The sequence below is a fragment of the Gopherus flavomarginatus genome, chromosome 21 (assembly GCF_025201925.1).
Source record: "Gopherus flavomarginatus isolate rGopFla2 chromosome 21, rGopFla2.mat.asm, whole genome shotgun sequence".
Classification (NCBI taxonomy): Eukaryota; Metazoa; Chordata; order Testudines; family Testudinidae; genus Gopherus; species Gopherus flavomarginatus.
Window position 1 is genome coordinate 4,396,444 of NC_066637.1, and position 16,388 is coordinate 4,412,831.

Genomic DNA, 16,388 nt, shown 5'->3' on the forward strand with positions numbered 1-16,388 from the left:
CTCAGTAATACAGTTTAGGCACTTTCCCCGGAGATACATTGTTCACTTAGACATGAAAATATAACAATGGGCTATAAATTAGTGTGAAAAGAATTAATTAGCTTCATTGCATTCTGGATTAATCTGGTGGCTGTGCTGATTTAATGGAGACTCCGCTAGAGTAGATGGTGAAAAAAATCAACTTAATTTACAAAAGTCACATTTATAATTAAATAAGGAAGTCTTCACCCTGTCTATGCTTTGCATTAACTCACAAGCAGAGGCTGTGATAATTTACCATCAATCACCCTTATCATCCACAGTATTGACAATATTGAAAATTGAAACTGTTGCAAAGGTGCCGAGTTCACATGTCCTTGAGTTGCGTGGGGTTAGAGTTCACTTGAGCGTACTGGAGATGGAAATATGGATAGAGAAATCTTAGCAATTGTGGGTCTTCTTAACTTGACCTGATTTTTACATTTAACTACCAAAATAAAAAAGCCTCTTCACAGAAATATTTCTCTCTCTCTGACTCACCTTCCCCACTTTTTGCCCCCTTTATTCCTGTTACAGCACTAATCTGACAATTGAATCAGAGAAATTAAATCTACAGCATTAGTCGTTCAAAGTTATTTGACCAGCACTTGGTTTTCTGACTTTTCTGTGGCTGCTTTACACCATTTTACTTTCCATGCTTCATTTCAGCAAAATCAAGGATGCAAACTTCTTAGTACTTAGTTTCCATGGAAACCTAAGCTGACCTCAACATTATTGTTCTCAAGAGGGAACTGACTTTACTATATGTTCATTCACTGAATTAATGGACTCCTGGTTCTTTTATTAGCAGCCCTCTAACAATGGAAAGAGAGAAATGTTGTAAAAAAGACTCTCAGACAACTGTTCCCTCCTTTGTCCAGGGCTTATTGGAATGACGCAAGTCTATTCAAGAAAAGATTATAAAAATCAACTGAAAGCTGCCTCTGTTTGTGGCAGCTAAACATACTTCTATTTCATAAAGATATAACCTATAAAACAAGCAAATTAAAGTTCTTAAGAAACAGCACCTCTAAGGCAGAGATCATATTGAAAGTGGATTTTAGATATGACCAATGGATATTGCTGTTCACTCCAATATAGTTTTGCGAAACATCATCAAGATCTGGTTTCAGGCACCTCATAGAACTGGCTTTGAACTATGGCTGGAATAATGCTTTTTATGAATAGAGAGAGATAAAAAACACTAGCTAAATATAAACACAGAGACAGATAGTATCACAATTTAGAAATAATGACATTTAATCTCTGGTCTGTACCCTCTCCATAACCACTGCAAGGACCTTTCTAACAGATCCCACTTATCCTAAACGTATGCAGTTAGTGGATCAATTAGTGGAACTGTAAATTAAAACAAATGTCACTACAATTTCAGAATTTTTTGACAGTTTCAGAGAATCCGCTTTTCACTTTGTGTGTGTGTGTGGTGATAAAGTGTTCCGTACAGTACAGCAGACTAATGTGAAATGCTGTGAATCCATGAACATTAAACAGTTCAAGTTAAAATCTTTAAGTCACTCTCTCAGTGAGTATCTAATATTATGATAGACCCTGCTTAGGCCTCAGGCTGTATGACCTAGCTAGTAATTGCTCCACAAAAGACAGTTAACAGTTCCCCTGCTCTTCCCTAACTACCTTCCTGACTGCTTATTGAAGTCTGATTTCTTACTCCTCTGGGTCATCATTCATCAGCCCTAGATATCCCACTGGGAGAGACTGACGAGACCTTTCCATATCCCTTGTTACCAGGGGCCATTTCTGATGGCCCAAGCTATAGAAAATGTCTTCACAGCAACCCAGTGGGACAAGCTATGCTTATAATACCCAAATAATCATTTCACAAATTATCATAATTATCAATCAATCATCCAGTTTGAACAATGTGTTTCTGAAGTATCAGATGGTTTTTGTGACCTGTAGCATTTTGTACACAATAATAAACCTAGAGAGATTTATAGGTCCATCCTGGTTCACATTTGCAGCAATGAAACTAAGTTAATTTTTAATTTAAAAAGCCCACTACCAACACCTTTCCAATTATATAGCACACTTTGTGCCATAGAACACTTCCTAGATGGTCAAGGTTTCCAAAGCTAAGATAGTTTGAGTTTCTCTAAACAATGTTCAAGACTATCGGTTACTTACTTTGGAGAAAAGGGTTACTTTCAGATTATATTTTCTTTCCAGCTGTACTGTATTAACAGATTCTTACATTTTGCAATATAAAATAAAGTGAGTCAAAAAAGGACAAAAGAAAAGTTGGATTTTTTTATATTATATTATATATATGTATATATAACCAGATTGAATCTAACTCTTTTAAAGCTGATGGTATCTCTCACTCTGTGTAATACAGTCTTGTCAATGGACAAATTCAGGCTCTCCAGAAAGTCAAAGAATAAATTTCAAACCTTTTGCCAAATGTCTATCCTATTGGATTTTGATAAGATGGCTATTGAGCTTTAATAATGCCTTCTATCCATTTTCAGCTGGCCCTTAACGTGTCTCTTTATTTGTCCCTAAAGCCTCTTCAGCGATGCCTTTTTATTACAAGTCTCTCAGCTTGCTCTCAAGGGAGACAGGGTCGACAAGAGTGATAGATAGATAACTCTATAGATTATCTCCCACAGATGTTTTCTCTCCAGTAGCCCCTTAGGCTATTCCCTCTAAGTAAACAGAGACTAAATAGAGAGTCTACTGAAGAGAGAAGTCCCTGAGGTCTCTTGTCACCACAGTTAGAAAAACAGTCCATCCAGAAGAGGTTGGTTGGGAGCCCTATACCCTGAGCCTCTCTCAGCATAATTCTCAAATGTTCGTCCAAAGTGACTTTTAGAGCAAAGTTAAATACAAGTAGAATTACCCATCAGACATAAAAGCATCATGCAATGGACATTGGCATCATTTCCTAGCTGAACAGGGAGTATTATCTTTCATGTCCCTCCGAAGTCAAATTAAAAGGATAATGATATCAAGCTGATCTTTAGATGTATTATCTGCAGTGGGAAAGCTTGGAAAATGCAGATAAAAAGCACATGAGTTGACCTTTAAAAAAAAATAAAATAGAGGGCAGCAGATTTAATCAGAGAAGATGTTCCTGAAAATGTGTATGGCAATCTGTGTCTATCTATATCTATATCTATGCACATAAAAATGTGTGTGCGCCGTGTGCACCTACCTGAAGGCATATATGCAGTACACTAAAGAAATGTGAACTTTACCTGATTCTCTTTAAGCAAATACTTCAACCTCCAGAAAAATAATCCAAACCATGTATTGGCACAATGCAATCAAAGCTAACAATATGCAAATTTACAAAAATGTATGGCAGTTCACTTTGGCTGGAATGCACGTGCTTAGAAGTTTGAATTATTCTGTGAACTATCTGAATCTGTAGATTTCACAAAATTGGGCTGGAAACCTCATGGGAAAAGGTCCTCTTATTAGATTCCTGGGACTTCCTGCTTCCTGTGAGGCCAGTACCACCACCAAAATCAGCCTTCTAGTGTTAGTATGACACTTCTGCTTCTGGCAGCTACAGAACCCAGACATGTGGAGGCCATAACACACTGTGAAAAAGTTATTTGAACCTTAAAAAAACAGTCTGAGATAATTTTATATTTTACTTCAAGCTAAATGAAAGTCATTATTTATTATACAATAAAGTAGAGTCCTCTAAATAAAGTTATTGAGCATTTCACAAACAGTTTATTAGTGGAAAAGGACCGATAGAAAGTAGAACATTCCTCCAATTGGTAATTTAACCAGGAAAAATTATGTTGAGGGTCTAAAGTAAACAAGCGTCACGTGTCTCCAACTATACTTCAGTTCTGTCACTCTTCCCCTTTTTTCAGGTCTTCTCTCTCTCATGCCCTATTGATGTTCCCTGCTATTGCCCCCTTCAGAACCTTTGATGCAACAGCCACCTAATTGACTCATTTCCAAACAATGGTACCACTGCTTGGTTCGGACTTCCCTTGTTTCCAGCCTAGACTGGCCCACCCACTACATTCACGTCTGTCTTGGTGGCTGGATGGAGAGTGAGCCACATTCCTGTCCTCCAACATGCCTCAAAAGGAAGAGGATTAAATAGCAATCAAACCCCAGAAAACTTTGTATCCCAGTGGGTATAGCAATTTAGTGATTCAGCAAGTTTGGGAACTGAAATGTTCCCCCAGTGGCTTCTTGCACTGTCACAGTGAAATGTAGATAAGCAAAGATTACTCTTATAAAAAATTAGGCCACACAGCCCTGTCCTGATGCTGCAAAAATCATACAGGATTATTTTTCATTCATTCTTTTTCCCCCCCTCCTGTCTGAAAAACTGTCCAGCAATGGTCCTTTCACAAGCCATTAAGTTTAGACTTGAACTCTTTACCTTAATGCTTTGACCTTTTTTACCCTGGCTGTAAAACCCTACTGCCCATCCTCCAGTAAATTTATCACCTCATAAACTCCCACTAGTGCTTCTCTACAATGCATTTAGAAGAAAAAGCCACAGTGGTAGTCCCTCTGTCAAATATCATAATTGTCCAGTGTTACATTTGGAGAAAGAGAATTTTGAAGATGCAAGAAAGCTTTTGGGAAGGGGGAAATAAATGTTGTCATCTTTTACTTCGTAACAAAAACAGTACAACTGAACTAGATGTTTTTTTTTTACATCTGAAGATGTCTGTTTAATGTCTCCTCCTACTCTTCCTTTGTTCAAAGCCTTCTTTTTAGGTTGAATGTGGATTTGCAATATTGTAATTAAAGACTACCAGATAGAAATAGCTGAGCAGTCCCTGGGCCATGGAGAATTTACTTCCATCTTTGTGATAAGTGGGTTATGATAATAAGAACCTGCCACCTTGTCACCATGTCTGCTCAGACAAAAGGATCCCACTGAGGCACAGACAAACATGAAATGAGTTATGGAGATCAACAAGGTAAAAAGTTCAGCAATATTGCTATAGGTCCTTTTGCAAGGTCAATAGATGGTCAAAAGACATTTCACAGAGGAAAGCTTAGCTTCCAAAATAAAAGGTTATTTTGCTCAACGTGGTGTGAATAGAATGGTCCATATTGGACCTAGATATGTCTAAATATCTGTTCTCAGACTAACTCCGGAGCCTGACAAGTATTAGATTTCACTGTGTTTGGCAGAACCGCACAAGTGTTTTCTTTTAACTTTCAGAGCTAAGAAATGGTATTTAAGATAGCCTAAATGGGTGAATAAAATGGCAGTCGTTGCAGTTTTCCAACTTCAAATATTTGACACTTTTGAATCTCATATGTGTCTATTTCTTATAAGACAATAACATGTGAAAGGAATTAAAGCCAACTCATGACTAAAACAACAAGGATAAGGATAAGCTACCCCTCTTATGGGCATCTAGATAGTCATGTTTGATTATAGCCTTGCTATGCTTTACCTTATAATACCGTTAACCAAAGATACCAGTGGAAAGAATGTTATTTAAAATGATCCTGACCAAAACACTAGACAGGCTACTGACACATGTACTTTATGGGGCTGTCAAACAGTTCCAGTATAGACATTTATAGAAATTATAATACAGCTAAAATACACTTGAAACCAGATTTTCTCTGGAAATATAGTTTAAGATGTCACAAATCAAGGAAAAGCTCGGTAATACATAAGACTAGTTAAATTCTGTTATTTTATTCATGCATACCAGATCCCTTTGATTTCAAATAACCATCATATGGTGAACTGACTTCTACTTAGAAGCATGGACAAACATCATTTCACTGGAAAATCAGGTTTCCAGGTTTGAATGGCTATTGCCTAGGCTATAACTGTAACAAGGATTCCTTTTACAAAAGTATTGGATCCACAAATCACACATAGAAGTTTCCCCAAATAAAACTGGGGTACAATCCTGCACTCATAGAAATGGAAAAGAAGCTCTGAAAGCCTTTTTCGTGTATTTTGATAACTACATTTATTACACATTCATATGCAAATAGAAATGGAAAACTATCAAGATAATGACAAAGCCAAGTAACGAACACAACTTGGATAAGATTAAATCTTTTCCTACCTTTTTTATACAGCCCTCTTGGGATGCCACCTCAGGATCAGTCAGTACTTGCTGTAAAATAATAAAAACAAAAATAAGTCAATCTGCAATGAAAAAAGAACGTTATTAGGTACACTATAAAGGCTAGAATCCTCAAATGCAGCAAACCTATGTAGATGTTTTCAAAGTTAGATACAATACTTACACCAGTACTACCACCACAAAAATACACTGCACTGGACCTAAGCAGTCACTTTATTCTGGGATGTTTGTCATAGAATTAAATTAGTCTAAAATTGGTAAGCGGTTAAGACCGCTGCTTCAGGCCCAAATACTGCAAAGCACTTAAGTACATGCTTAAATCCCACTGAAGTCAATAAATTCCACTTCTTGGGGGCATATTTGGCTAGTGCCAAGGGTTTAGTGGTTTCTAGCTAGCTGTGGGGTTCTCAGTCTTGTTTTAAAATAATAAGTAACATTTAATATAAACAATGATATTACAATCTATAATAATAAAAATAACAAAATATAACAAAGATTAAAAAGTGACAAAATAAAGGTGGAATGCCATACATACTAATTTGTTCCTATATTTTTTTATCCAGTACAATTGTTTACTTCTTTGTAAGACTTTTTCAAAATAGTCTGGCCTCTTAAATGGATGGCTTAATAAGAAAGACAGGTTCACCAATGGGATGTCCCAGTTCACAGCATTCCACTCAAGTAACAGCATGAATGTATAAAACACTTTCCATACCAAAGGATCTCAAAATACTTTATGTACTTGGAGGTATACCAGCCCTACTGATATTATTAATTATCATTACTCTAGAGCAGATAGACATTTTGCAAGTTTTTCCTCACAAAAATCTCTCATTGAAGCACTGAAAATTTTCAACAGTTCTAGTTAATATATCTTTAGATCTGAGACACACACATACTAAAAAAGCACAAAAAGCATCCAGCCTAGAGTACAGGCAGAGAAGATGGAATGCAGTGGAAAATCCAGAGGTGGTGATGCAGTCATTTCTGGAGTAGATACCAGGTAATCACCAGCACTCAATATGCTCCACAACAGCACAATTTTGTCTAAAAATTCAATTAGATGTAAAGAAATAATGCATTGGAAAATAATTAAACCAAGTCTGCATAAGATCCTAATATATCTGCTAGAGAAATCCTCACACACTTAAGATGCTAACATTGGACAGAGAAGAAATAAATCACAGAGGTCTCAACGCATTGGTGCTGGAACTAAGGGTAGTGGGGGTGCTACCACTCCCACTGCCTTGAAGTAGTAATAACATAGACATGGTTTCCATCATCAGCACCCTCACTATAAAAATCATTCCAGCACTTCAGCACTGCAGAGAATTAGATTGGCAAGCACATCATTAACGATGGCTTCCCTTGGTTCAGCAGCACAGGCTTGGTGACAGGTATGGTATGGTTTGGAGGAATGAGCTATAAGAGATCTCTCTGAGGTGAGATCCAACATCAGTGTTTTCCAACCCACTTGTGTTCATTAAAGACCTTATGGCATTTTTTTTTTGACAGTAGATGTTGTCCTAACTCCAGAGAATTGGCCAGATTCTGGTTTGAATTATTCATATTCTACCTATTTAAATTCTTCCTGCACTTGCATACGGTATTCTACGTGTTCTCCCTCAGGCAGCTGTGTAGTGCTGCGGTGTGCGGTAAGAGAACTGCCCCATCATTCTGCCTCAGAGTGACTGCACTTTGGTGACGGTGAAAATTAGATATAGGCAAGCAGGCAGCTGGGCAGGTTAAGTACTTAAGTTCTACAAAATGCTGTAAAGATCCATCAAGGTAGGCATGCTAAAGGCCTCTTGAGCCAGTACTCTAGCTCCAATTCAACAGAGCATTTAAGAAATTCCATTGATTTTGATGGGACTACTCATACATTTAAAGTAGAGCGTCTGCTTAAGTGCTTGTGTGGGGCTGGAGTGCTCAGCACCTTGCAGGATTACACCCTAAATGCAATGTGTCAGTACAATCTGGCTGTCAACTGGAGCAGCAAGACCGTACAAAAAACTGAGATGGAAATTAAGGTTATCAAAATGAGAAATGTTACACATTTTAAAGAATTTTTTACATTTTTAAACAACAAAAAACAGACCCTCAATTGGTGTAAATTCACCTGGCTCTGATAGCTAACTTACATCAATTATTATTATTATTAACGTATGTCAAGTTACACCAGGTGAGGACCTAGCCTGACGTTAGTGGACCTCTGTGACCCAGGGCAAGGGAGATTGACCCATTCACTGAACTAAAAAATGTTGGCAAATGTTTCTGAGCTCAGCTGTAACAACAACGTATCATATTTTAAATATTAAGAATTCTAACTCATTCTATATTTTACATAACTTTTAATAGATACTGAAATTGTGGTTTGGAAAATAGCTAAAAGCAAACAAGAGTGAGAGGTGAACACTAGAGCAATATTAAAAAAAATGCGAAGAGAAACCAGCTGCCCGAAATGCTGAAAGTTAAATAGGTTTAACATGCACCATTACAAGTAGATTCCATTGAGCTGCTGTTGGAACAACCTGACCTTTGAAGGTGCTAAATAATCCCTCACTGCTCCCACTAACATCACTGTGAAGTCATGGTCCTCAGTGCCCTTTGAGAATCAGGTCACTAAACTCTCTATACTCTAGTCTAATCCTCTGTATGATAGTGTAAATACACTTATCGTATGAGCCTTAATTTGTTTGTGAAACAATGACACACTCAGATGAAAGTTGCTCAACAATAAATCCTAGTATTATATGCAAAGTACCATAAAATATTATTGATTGTAAATGATGGAGCAACGTTCTTGACCCATTCAGAGGACATATTGCATTGGTTTTACTTGACCATAAATGCACAGAAAAAAAGTGAGAACTAAGTGCAAATTGGGATGTGCTCTACTGCTCTCTAACTGGGTTGCCATTCTTGAGTGCCGCCCTCCCCCCCGGCTCCCATGGCCTTAATGGTTCTGCTGTGGCCCTGCCTTTGTTTCTCCTTCTTAGGGCGTCTTTGAAAGTGCCCACAACCTGTTTTGGCTACTCCAGTGACTTGGTCCTCTGGCTAAAGTTGTTTAACAAAAATCCACCCCTTCTGGGGTACACCAGTCAAAAAGACAAACAAAAACCCCACAGAGTCTTCATACCAGCCTCGAGCTGGGCCCAGGCCCTCATCCCTGAGGGCCTGTCTTCTCTTTAAAGTACCTTTCAAAATTCAAACACAAACAGGTTTTTCCACCCAGTCCCTCCTTCCTGAGTAGCTTTCTTCCAAAGTCTTCTCCTAACAGAAGAGTCTCAAAGTTTGCCTCCTTGGGGCTATGCTTATTCCTGCCAGTTGAAGACCTGGATCAGCTTCCCTCAGCTGGCCTTTCCTGCTGAATTCCATTCTTCTCTGAATTGGGAGAGGTCAGCAGGCAGGCCTCCTTGCAGGTCGGTGTCTCAGCTCTTATGAGGGAAGAAACGGGTGATAAACTATCCTGTTTCCCAGAACTCATCCTGCGTTACTGGGAGAGAAGGGAGCCTTGCCTCACTCTGTACCACAAGGCTCCTTGTCCTGCATCCTTAAAGAAACAGTCTCTTGGAACCACCAAGACACTACTTATCATTCCAGGACCACCTTCTGTCTCCCCACATGTGCTCCAAAACACCTGGAACAGGGTTTGACTGACTCCAGTACCTGCTCACTCTAACATGGGACAGACCCACCCTGTTATATGCTCTGTACACATGATTCAGAGTCAGGAACTCCTGAATTTGAATCCCAACTCGTACACAACTTTCCTTTGTGGTTTTGGACAAATTTGTGCTGAGGATGTAAATTCTGTTTTGAAAAGGATTTAGGATTTCTATGTATGGCTTGTTTCAAACTGGAGTGGAAAAAAAATTCTCTGTGAAGGAAAATTCTGAAAAAAAATTGTTTTGGCTTGATGGAAACATTTCATTTCAACAAAATCAAAATGTTTTCACTTCAATTTTGCCTTTTAAAATGTTTATAGTATATTAAAATATCCAATACAAAATTAAAAAATATTCTAAATGAAGCTTTTCATTTAAAACTGAAAAATTGAAGCTTTTCATTCAAAAAATTTGAAAGCAAGACACTTGGATGTTGTCAGAACTTTTTTCCCCTCATTTTTTTCCTAAATGAAATTCTGTCAAAATCAACTGATTTTGTGAGGCATTTTCATTTCAGAAGAACTACCTGTTTTGCCAAAGTTTCTCCAACAAGCTCCAGTTTTGGATAAGCCAGTCTGCCTTGTGTAAACCAGGATGATAATACTGCTGACTGACTAAGCTACAAAATGGAGATCCTAATTTGAATTTTTTCAAAGTTCCTATTATTGGATATGGGGGGTTGATTTTACTTGTTATAGAACAATCAGCTATTGAATCAAGATCCAGATCTGTAAAAGCAGCAAAGAATCCTGTGGCACCTTATAGACTAACAGACGTTTTGGAGCATGAGCTTTCGTGGGTGAATACCCACTTCCTCAGATGCATGTAATGGAAATTTCCAGGGGCAGGTATATATATGCTAGCAAGCAAGCTAGAGATAATGAGGTCAGTTCAATCAGGGAGGATGAGGCCCTGTTCTAGCAGTACAGAACCAGTTTCTCCTCTCTTAGTTTTCACACCTCAACAGCTAGAACAGGGCCTCATCCTCCCTGATTGAACTGACCTCGTTATCTCTAGCTTGCTTGCTAGCATATATATACCTGCCCCTGGAAATTTCCATTACATGCATCTGAGGAAGTGGGTATTCACCCACGAAAGCTCATGCTCCAAAACGTCTGTTAGTCTATAAGGAGGCACAGGATTCTTTGCTGCTTTTACAGATCCAGACTAACACGGCTACCCCTCTGATACTTGATCCAGATCTGAACCTCCTCCAAATTCAAGAGTGGGAAACAAGGTTTTAGCATCTGAGATTTGGTTTGGGTCCAATCTCTAGGTAATACTTTCCTCTTACAAAGGACTTTAAAGTGGAAGGATGGTCTTGTTGTTGAGACAATAGACAGGAACTCAAGAAAGCTGAGATTGCTTTCCAGCTGTGCCACAAACTTTCTCTGAGACTTGGACAAGTCCTTTAATCTCTAAACACCTCAGTTCCCCAGTTGTATTGTGGCAATACTAACAATTTGTGTGTTTAAAGAGTGTAAGATCTTAGGGGAAGGGTCTGTCATTTACTATGGGTATGTCTACACAGCAATTAAACATCTGCTGCTGGGCCAGTGTCAGCTGAGTTGGACTCACAGGGCTCAGGCTGCAATACTGTGGTGCAGATGTTCAGGCTTGGGCTGGATCCCAAGCTCTGGGTCCCATGGAGTGGGAGGATCACAGAGCCCAGGCTCCAGCCTGAGCCCGAACATCTACCCTTTAATTTTACAGCCCCATAACCCAAGCCAACTGACTTGGGCCACACACGGGTGTTAAACTGCTGTGTAGATATACCCTATCTGTTTGTAGGAAAAAGGGTCCCTGATCTTCATTGGGGTCTCTAAGTACTACTGTAAGACAGATCAACATAACCCATCATATAATACAAATAATAAGAAAAGTACCATCATAAAGGATGTGTGTTAGCAACAAAAAAATTGAAAACCCACCCATTGGGTAATTCTAGCTCAGGCTGGACTTCATCTTATACAAATGCCATAATACTAAATGCAGTGCTTGACACGCACAGAGGGCTGTAATTCTGCAATTAACACAGATGTTCATAAATGTACTCAAAATTTACACCATATGCTTTTTCTATCAACTGCACTGTTGTTTTTAGCCAAAAGAGACAACATGTCAGCAGCAGCCATGTCAGAGAATTTTTTGTTACAGGAATCTGTTTGGAGGTATCACTCCTCCAATTGTTGAAGAACATCACTGGATTTCATTTCCTGGATTTAGGGAACCGATGGCAGCAGAATCCCGACTTTGGTTACATTAGTTAGGGATGTGCTATAATTTTTGCAAAGCCTCCCAGATGTATACTAAACATGTCAAGTAACGCCATGTGATTCTTTTTGAAAAACAGTTTACAAGCTGGCATTCTCCAGCTGCAGTTAACCTTAATTTGATTACATTACTGAGACAGATCACAATGAGCTTATGTAAATAGTAATGTTATCCATTCATTCTCTGAGCTCAGATAAACTGTCATTTAAAACAAAAATCTGAAATGGGCATGGTGTGACATATTCAGCAAATTCTAGGATGAAGAAGCTATATAATGGGCCGAACCCTGCTCATAATATCAATGCAAATCCTGATTCTTATGTATTTTCCTACAGATTTACAACCATGTAATTTAGTGTAGAATTTGTCGACTGTTTCCATCAGATGAAGAGATCAAAGCTGTCCTGTAAGCTTTTTCCTTTATCAACATCTTCAGCTGTTTACTAAGTCCTGATACAGAAAAGCATTGCTATTCAGGAAGGGTGCTTAAACCTGTGCTTACATCCCACTGAAGACAAGGGGACGTAAGTATATGCATAAAGTTGAGCATATGCTCAAGTGCTGCCATCCATGATTATCTAATCTGTGAAAATCACAAGAGCAACTATGTGCTAACTGCAGCATTCTTCACAACGATATACCAAGGCATAGTACAGTTACCTATATCAATCATAATAACGATACTTTGCAATTATGTATCCAATGCCTTTCAACCAAGAGAGCAGGATCAGATTCTAAAGGTAAGCGTAGGAGCCTTGATCATAACTAAAGCAGGAATCTTCTACACGCTTTTGCACTGCAGACTTCAGGGACATCAACAGAAAATCCCGAAAACACAATTATAAACCTAGGTCCCATCCAGACTCCTGTGCCCAAGCAGAACCTCACTGAAATCAGTGGGATCCCACCTGAGCATAAAGGTCTCCAATGAGGACCATGATGTAGGCTCAGGTCAATTAAATTCTAGTACCGGAACTATTTACTATCTTGGCACAATACTAGGAAACTATGAATAAAATGATAGATTCATGCAATCAACCAGTTTCGTTCAAGTTGTTATATGTTTCTTAAAATAATCTGTGGTGCACTAGTAAGGAAGGTCACTGTAGGCTTCTCCATATACACCAGAGCAGGATTTAACCTTGCACTGAATGCCATTAAGGTATCAATTAATGCACCGTAGTCCCAACAGGGTATGGTCTGTCACCTAAGGGAAATGGCCTGCCCTTCAACTGATTAACAACATGCACTAGCTGGAGGGGTGCACGCTGCCAAAGTGCATCCCATGTAGTCAGGCAGCTGCCTATTCTGCCCTGCACCAGGAAGATGGCTAAGTTATTCACCATCTGTACCAACTCTCTGCTCTCTTTCTGCAGGCTGGCTTAGAGGAAGATATCCCTGCTGGGACCTAAAGCAAACTAGGTATCTCAAGCTTTAATCATTATTTTAGGGCTTGATTCAATGAGGTGCTGAGGGCTCTGACCCTGATTCAGCAAAGCACTCAAGCATGTTAGTATTAGTAACCCCATTGAAATTAATAGGACGACACACAAAGTCTTCTGCTGGATTGGGGCCAGAGTGCCAATCACCTTTCAGGAGACAGCCCTCAATTATAAAAACACCCAAATCTGTTTCAGCTACATTCTTACCATTCCTCCATGGAGAACTTTTGCCTTGTACTACAAATCCTTCATACTCATGGAGAAACTGACAGTGCTTGGGACACTTCAATTCTAGCAGTCACTGCAAAGAGGACAACAATTATTATTTTCCCTTCCTCCTGGTGCACAAAAATGGATGTCCTTTCAAACGACATACCTGTCTGTGTTTTAGTGCATGAACACATATAAGGACTTTCACTTTAAATCACAGTCAATTGGCCACTCTACCTTGAATTTTTCTGATTTATCTTTCTGGTTCAATAGCCGCTTCCTTGGAAGCACACAAGGAGACCTCTTCTTTTTCACCTCCAAATTATATTAGACAAGTAGTGATATATAGTACTTGGCAAAAACAAAAATAAAAACCAGAACACCCTCTTTTCCCTCCCCTACCCGATTTCTGCCTCTTTCATAAAGAAAATATCTTTCTATCCAAAGGCTGGTGGAAAGATTGGCCTTTTGGGCCCAGATTTTTAAAGGTATGTAGGCATTGCTGCACTCGGTGTTGCAACAGCTAACTGATTTAGGAGCCTAAGTCATTTTCAAAAGGAATTTAGGCATTTTGAAAATGAGACTAAGGGTCCTAAATCAGTTAGCTAGTGCAACACAGAGCGGCAACACCCAAATACCTTTAAAACTCTGGGCCTTGGTGTAAGTCTCAGTAACCCCATTGCGATCTGTGGAGTTATTCAGGGTTCACATTGACAGAGCTCAGAATTTGACCCTGAATCTTCATAGTCATTCACATTACTGGCAAAACCACCATTTCTCATCGCCATCTCTACAATTCGATAAAAGCACCCCCCTGCTATCCACCCTTTCTTTCTCTTTCTTTCTTAAAATGTTCAAATAGTTTGCCAATTTTCAGATACAGAAATGAAACCAAAAAATTGATCTGTTCCAAAATCCAGTAGTTTGGCACTTGAACAACAAAATAAGAATCTTTTGCTTGTAGATTTTTAGTAGTTTGACATTATGTGTAAAGACTTTTTATACTAAATTTATTAGACAGCCAACATATTAATGTTAAAAAAACACTTACTGCAGCTCTGTAGTAACTGTCCTTACGTTTATAACATACTTTACGTATGTTCACTAACAGTATATGAATGTCATTCTATGCATTGGACTTCATTTGTCACCCTATAAAGTAAGTGAACAATTATGCACTTTCTTCCTTCCATTACTATCTATTATTGTGTTTTTATATAATATGTAAATATACTCTCTGCAAAACACACACACAATTTTAAAAAGTTATAGGACCCTATATAAAGCCCACTGAAGTCAAATGAAGTAAATATGCGCACTTCTAACACTTTTGGATCCTTATGTACTGTAATGATTTTTAAAAGTATCAAAATCATGTTGAAACTGTAGGGATGATCTACTTTAAATACAACTTTAGATAATTTTTTGTTTATTCTGCCCATTTTCTCTGCATTTAAGAAATAATTGGACATAAGCCCAAACTGGAACACCACATTTGAACTCTCAGATCTTAACTTTGGATTCAAATCCAAATGTTTAGCTGATCTTTGCAACCTGCGTAGTGATTTTTAACCAAGTTTTTTAAAAGATTAAAAGTGACGTTAAATTACGTAAACCTTACAACATCCCGGTGAGGAAGGAACATCCTTTTCACAGACTGACAAACCAAGGCACAGAGTTCAGGTTAGTTGCCCAAGGTGACAAGGTGGGTCAGTGGCACAACCAGGAACTGAAACTAGAGGCTCTGACTCACAATCTTCTGCCTTAACCAACTGAACATGCTGCCCCATTATTTAATAAAGTAAAATAATTAATAGTTTGATTTTAAAAATTACCATAGTTAAGAAGTCCAAAATTACAGCTAAAAATACCCTTGTTTCCTGTTGCTGAGCCTAGCAATTACAGGGGTCCCCAAGCAGTGTACAATGAGCTGAAATACCTAGGCATAATGGGGAAAATTCAGGTCCTTGTCATTATTTGAATACAGACAGGGAAGGAGTTGGTTTAATATTAACCCTAATCCAGACGCTTTCTGTGTAAACATTATCTCCCATCACGTGTGTGTCTGTTTTCACCTTGTTGTGCAAAGCTGCACTCTTCACCCCAGCCTCCTGACGTTCCTCAAACATTGCCATGATTAATGGTCATTTTTGTCTCACCATTCTCCACGTAGAAATACACCACCACGCAGATACAAAGACCTCACCTAGGAGCTCCTTCAAATTAAGGTCACTCTGAGACCTCCCAGGTGGAGTTGTAGGAAAGCCCATAAAAGAGACAAAGTGAATTGATTAAAAAACCCCACAACCTTGTGAAGCTAACTTTGTGCACAAGAATTATTCTACTGGTACAATCTGGAGGGAAGGAGGGTTGAGGATTCCCTCCTGAGCAGTGAATCGTGCTCATTTTATGAAGCAAAATAGATATCGAAGTTAAATCTGACCTTTGATCCCCAGGGAACATCTTTTCATCAGGTTTGTTTTTTTGTTTCTTTGTTTGTTTTTGCTTTGACAACTTTTAATTGTCTCATGAGCTGCTGGTTTCAGCTCACCTTTTCTATGGCTGAGTATTTTATTCCACTCATCACTGCATGGACTTGTGATGTTAAAGTTTCTCCCAACCCTCTCTGCACCTCATGTGCAGTCAGATCCCGGAGAAGAAGCAGGACAAGCTTGTGAAGACTGCCTGCCAGC

General features: G+C 38.7%; 1 protein-coding gene across 3 annotated transcripts in view; it reads right to left on the minus strand.

The window, feature by feature from the left end:
* The window catches only part of PRDM16 (PR/SET domain 16), a 427,236-nt gene that overhangs the window by 206,652 nt on the left and 204,196 nt on the right, over positions 1-16,388 (minus strand). For all 3 annotated transcript variants that reach the window (XM_050931682.1, XM_050931681.1, XM_050931684.1), the window contains exon 3: positions 6,081-6,131. In XM_050931682.1, the coding sequence (XP_050787639.1) occupies positions 6,081-6,131 (51 nt within the window). The remainder of the gene's footprint in view (positions 1-6,080; positions 6,132-16,388) is intronic.